At 44.8% G+C, this 6,093-nt stretch overlaps 2 protein-coding genes across 2 annotated transcripts; both read left to right on the forward strand.

The window, feature by feature from the left end:
• Positions 1-682: 682 nt before the first annotated feature.
• Positions 683-1,045, forward strand: PtA15_10A184 (uncharacterized protein; the record flags this gene model as incomplete). The annotated part of the gene is made up of 1 exon (XM_053160335.1): positions 683-1,045. One exon carries the CDS (start codon positions 683-685, stop codon positions 1,043-1,045), a length of 363 nt encoding a protein of 120 aa, XP_053024320.1.
• Positions 1,046-5,595: 4,550 nt separating this feature from the next.
• On the forward strand, positions 5,596-5,840 carry PtA15_10A185 (uncharacterized protein; the record flags this gene model as incomplete). The annotated part of the gene is made up of 2 exons (XM_053160336.1): positions 5,596-5,748; positions 5,823-5,840. The coding sequence occupies 2 exons, from the start codon at positions 5,596-5,598 to the stop codon at positions 5,838-5,840; spliced, it is 171 nt and encodes a 56-aa protein (XP_053024321.1).
• Between the last annotated feature and the right edge of the window lie 253 nt (positions 5,841-6,093).

A 6,093-nucleotide genomic window follows, 5' to 3' on the forward strand; every position in this document is an offset into this window, starting at 1 on the left:
AAAGAACCCTTCAAACCCATGTCCTTGTGTACACATTTACATACACAGTACTCCACGGTGCTAGGGGGGTTTGATGACTGGATGCGGTATAATTTGCGGCCTCGGGAGGGGGGACAAGTTCATTGCTACGTTTAAATCCATCTTCTAGTGCCAAGTGGTCAATTACGTCCAGGGTATAAAATACTATATCGCCCGTCTTATAAGAACGCCCTCAGTCTGGGCCACTTCTCTCGCCTCATTGGCCAGCTCCCACTCAATTTGAGCCAAGTTCACCACAGTTTATTAAATCTACCTTCTCACCAAGTTATCGGGGTGTTAATCGGACCTTTTTTCCTGTTACAAATAACTTCTTGAAGGTGTTTCCATATCGCAGCTTTCACAGTCCCAAACATCGTTGACGGTTTGACGGTGGACTCAGTTTAGGCTTGTTGTTGTCATATGCACCATTAGTCTATTACCACATGCTGACCCAAGATTTGGTATGTCTAAATTTCAGTCTCCAACACCCCTCATCCCTCATTGACAGCAACCTTAGAGTCAGACGAGTGCTCGAATCGCACCGCTGAACCACTCTCCCTCGCCAGTTGAGTTTCGTAAATTTCATAGCTGATCTATCAACTTCAGTTATTTTGGCCAATTATTACTAATTTATTGATACAACCCTTTAGGACTATCCAAAGAAATGGCCTTCAAGATGTCACTTTCTTGGATCCTAGTTTTCATCATCGGCAGTCTGGTCGTGAACCAAGCGAAAAGTAAACTTCTCATCGAGCAGATGACAGAGGCGAATACTGCGATGGACATGTGCATTTTGAATTCTGAATCACCAGCTTTGGTGAGGGCCGAGCCCCTTAAACTTGCTCCTAATGGCCTCAATTATTACTGGACACTCAAGAATCTCACCAAGAAACCGCTTCGTTGTGTTATCAGAGTAGGCGGGTCCCAATTTACGGACCGCATCATCAAACCCGGTCCAGATCCTACATTTTTTGAGATACTCCAAAATGTGCAAATTTTTGTAGATGTTCATTCGGTTGATGAGTAGCATAATTCATAATAAGCCTTTTCAGAGGGTTCAAACTCCATGCATCAAAAAAATCTCCAGACTCAGCTGCGATTGCGAGCCTACAAAGACAAAAATGTGTCAATTGATGTGTATGATGTTCAAAGTTGGCTTGTCCTCTGAAATCTCCCTGCTAAATCCAATCATATAAAAAAATTCGCGCGCTGTCAAAGATGCTTTGCGGACTGTGGGCGACTGATTCGCGATATTACAGCCCAGTGCGCGCCCTCTGACAAACACTTTGCGCACTGCAAATTGTCCCAAAAAAGGGGTTAGCTTTTTCAAGATTTTTTTAGGGAAACAATAGAGGCTGTGCTGAAAAGGTATCAATTTCTTGGCTCTGACCCAGTGTTGGGGGGAGATGGCTGTGCGCGAAGTTTTTTTTTTTGGCTTGGGTGCACAGCAGGCTCGACGTTGGGGGAAAGTTGATTCTGTGCCTCACACTGCACAGTGGGCGCAAATAGTTTTTTGCTGCTGCACAAAGTAGGTCCGTTGTTTTACAGATATAAGTTCTTCCGGATTGGACAAGCTGGGTGTTGTTATAGGTGGAAAAACCCTTGCTTGTATTGCTCCTCCTTGACCTCCTCTTGACTACCACTTACTCCAAATGTGAAGTTTTTCCACCCCATGCTCCACACTCCAACACTGGGCAATTAATCAATTTGATCCATTTGTGAGCCCTGAATCAAAGACAACACTCAAGTGGATGTATGCCCTTTGAATCTGCATCCCTCCTAGATTTAAATGGTCACATCCCAATTCTTAATTTCTGGCAAACATGAATGTGTTTTCCTAAGCCTGGGGATCATTGCTTCCATGTGCATGCCACTGCAACAGTTTTTTGTTGATAGATGTCTAAATTTAGGATTTAGAAGGGCAGCTAGAGCTTTCTAAATGCCAACAGGAATTCCTCCAGTTACCTGCAACCCAATGGAATAAAAACACCCGGCTTTTGCCCCCCTGGGTGATTTTACCAGCTTGCATGTTTTCAAGGAATTTCAGAATGTTGGGAATTCTGTGAGAACAACCATGTTTTATTTTTTTCTTTGTCCTGGTGCACATGGGCTTTAACTTCCACTCTTTTATTAAATCAGCATAGCTATGAGCTGCTTGAGGAGTTCACTGGCACTTCAAGACAGTTCGCCAGTTAAAAATAATGCAGTCAAATATGATAGCAACATTCACTATGAGAAAAACTTGTGCAACTGCCAACAGTTGACATGTGAACTGCTCCTGTGTAACAGCCATTGTAGCTCCACCAAAGCACGTGTCAGTTTTTTTTGCACAGTCACTGTGCATTATGAATCTTCTTTGGAGCTCCTTCATGTCTAAAAATGGTTGCAGTTGTGCCAATTTTTCTTGTGATGGTTTAAACCACCTGACTGCTATATAGGGATTGGTCTGTACCAATGGTGCAAAAAATTAAATACATGTGTATATGCATATTGTATTGTATTTCTCTGTGAATACAAAATGACTCAGCATACTTTCAGGGACTTGGAAAAACGACTCCCGTTTTTTGGGAAAACAACTCCCACACGTCGCCGGGACCAAATTGCGACAGGGTCCGGACGTCGACCTAGCCCCTTTTTTGGGCTATGTGAAGGATTTTGGACGGAAGGCGAGCGGAGCGGGCGGAGGGAGAAAGATTGGCTAAGCCAATAGCAGACCAATTCTGAGAAAAAAGGACCAATGAAACTTACTCGAAGGGGCTAATGTGCCTTCGCAGATAAGACAGTGGGCGGGCTCAAGTGCGCACACAGGAACAGATGATCAGAGCTGATGCTGAATTCCTGAGTAGTCTGTTATGTTTAAATAGATTGCATACAATGTGCTCAAGTTGGGGGCGCGCTTTTAGAGGACACAATGAATAAGGAAAAAAGGTACATGCATAAAAGAGGGGACATGTTTGTGATATGAGAAAAGGTAAAAGGAGAGCGGTGACAAGTGAAATTCCAACACTACAGCGCATTCACATTTTTTACAGCGCGTTCTGTCCAGTCTTTTGCTCCAACGGCGGTGCACACACCCCTGGTTAAACCTGTCCATACCAAATTGGTACATGGTGTATAAATTTTACATAGCATGTAAATGTTACATGGCATGTACATGTTACATGGCATGTACATGTTACATGGTGTGTACATGTTACATGGCATGTACATGTTACATGGCATGTACATGTTACATGGTGTGTACATGTTACATGGTGTGTACAAGTTACATAGCGTGTACATAACATGTTAACATGTTACATGTCAAATAGTGCATGTGTACATGTCTCATGTGGTGTGTGTGTAGGTTGCTTATGGCTTACATGGTGTTTGTGCATGTCACAAGTGGTGTGTAAATTTTACATGTTATACCTGGTTTACACTGTTTATAAACTTCTTGCATGGGGTCACATGGTTCAGGACATTCATGTGGGGTACTTGGGGGTTACATGTTTTGGGAACATCTTACATGGGGGTTGGGTGCTGCAGAAACATGTTACATGGGGATTGTGTGCTGTGGGAACATGTTACATGTTGCACAAGCTTGATACATGGGTTACTTGGTATAAGTGTTTCACGGGGTTACTTGTTGCTGAAATATCTACATGGTGTTTATCTGTTACAGAAATATGTTGTACGGGGGTTACATGTTGCATAACAATGTTATATGGGGGTTGCGGTGCCCGGGTTACATGCCACGTAACAATGTTATATGGGTGTTGTGGTGCCCGGGTTACATGTCATGTAACAATTTTATATGGGTTTTGCAGTGCCCGGGTTACATGCCCCGTAATATAGGGGGGTTGTGGTGCCCGCGCGCGAAGGGCCTTTTGGGCGGACAACTCCCATTTATTGGGAAAAAAAAGAATAAAAAAACATAAATAAATTGTCATTGACGACTCCCCCAAAAAATACATTTGGGAAAACGACTTCCAACACCAGTCGCGGCAACATATGGGAGTTGTTTTTCCAAGTCCCTATTTTTATTGTATTGCCCCTCCAATACAATACAATACAGTCTAAATAAAATTTCATTGACTATAAGGCCCCGTTTGGCAGCAGTGATGTTATGTAATAACCACTGCTTTTCTATAACCGGGCCTCACCAATGCCCATATTGTATCACTCGCATGTTTGGCAGATTTGAGAAGTTATGAGGGTCATCACAACATTCCTCATCACTCCCCATCATCCCCGCCATTTCCAATATAGTACCCCTGGGGGTGTATTTGGGGTGATATTGGCACCCTTACACAACACACCCCCAACTCTACCTCTGTTACTCCCCTCAATGGCTGGTACAGACTTTGTACCGGTCATCGAGCGGAGTACACACTCCAATCAATGGGCCAACACAACCGGTCATCAAGATTGATGACCAATCCAACACAATCTGCCATTGATGACTGATGGTCATCAGAGCATCTCCAACGGGGCCGCTGTTGCGCGACCTGAGTCCAACTTTGGCAGGCCAGAAGGCATTTTTGGCCTCCAGCGGACCCGCCAAAAGGGCTGCCAAAGTTTGCGGGGGTGGATGAAACCCGCTCGAGGCTGCCTCTTTTTGCAGCTCTGGGCAGGCCGCCATCGACACCACTTCCCCAACATATCCACCACAAGATCCTATCCACCAATTCACCACAGATGGCCTTGACATATCACACCATGGAAAACACCACCGGTGCCACCAATGAATCACCTCCTCCAACTCCTCAACTTTCAGCTGCTGTTGAAGACCAAACAACCAAGGGTACCAAAACCCAAAATCCTCGCTGGACCATCAAAGAAGATAAAATTCTCTGCACCACATGGCTCAACGTCACCCGGGATGCTATAATCAGAACGGGGAAAAAAGCAAAAAGAATAAACAATATTTTTTTTGTCAATCAAGAAACAAGTAAAAAAACAACCTTTGGAGACAGTTAACTAGCTGAGAGAGAAATAAAAGTAAAAAGAAATGACAAGAAATTTATGTCAAGCCTCCAAGCCCTTTTTCTTCCGGAGATGCTCAATCAAATTGTTCTTGAGACCATTAATGTCTTGGATGGCTTGATATTGCAGAAGGAACTGATGAAATTGTCTTTGGAGGCCTTGCTAGTAGCTACTTCTTCCTTGGTCTGAGCATCTTAACCGGATCCATTTTGATGGAGGATTGAATATTTTGGGCCAGTGGATGAGCGCTTGTCGCCGGGTTCACTGCCTGGCAGGCCAACTCACCATGGCTTGGTTTGGACAGTCCATAATTTGGACTGTTGTGAAATGTTTGTGACAGTCCGGGACATCTGGTTGCGGGCTGCTAAAGGCAACCCAATCCACCCCTGGACCATGGGAGATGCTCTCAAAGGGACATTCCCCTCAATGACCATTGGTAGGGCTGGGCCCCGGCTGATATCCGACTGGTTGGAGAGTCTACCTGGAGGGGAATTCCGGGTATTGAAACACTTTGTATCCGTTGGGTATCGGGCATGCCCGTCGGAGACCGCCAGGTTTGATTGATTTTGCCATCCGCTCTCCTCCGACTCAATCCGGCTCCTCTAAACAATGAAAAAACGACCGGCGGACGATTTGAAACCTAATCAGCCTGATAACCAGCCATTTCCGACCTCACAAAGCACGCAAGAACCGGAGGGCTCGCAAACACTGCGGAAGTCGTGGGTCTGGAAGTACTTTGTTGACAAAGTGGACAGCGACAAGGTCCAGTGTACCGCGGTCGTGGAAAAGACAAGTCAACCTTGCGACACCCTCCTAACCCGTGACCGCAGTGGCAGTACAAAATCAATGAGTGAACATCTTGTTTGTAAACATCACCTCCTCGATCCAAGCAAGGTTGCAAGCACCCCAGAAAAAACAAACCAGGTGAGAATATGATCAGACTGAGGTTTTATTTAGGCTCAAAGCTGATCTATTTCAACTTTTTTTCTCCTCATAAATGCAATGAACAGCTCACATCCGATTCACTCAAGAAGGCGATTGCGTATCTCCTCGCCAACACCAACCTACCTTTTGCTTTTGTTGAGCAACAATCTTTCCGCGAACTCC

Source organism: Puccinia triticina, chromosome 10A (genome assembly GCF_026914185.1).
Source record: "Puccinia triticina chromosome 10A, complete sequence".
Classification (NCBI taxonomy): domain Eukaryota; kingdom Fungi; phylum Basidiomycota; class Pucciniomycetes; order Pucciniales; family Pucciniaceae; genus Puccinia; species Puccinia triticina.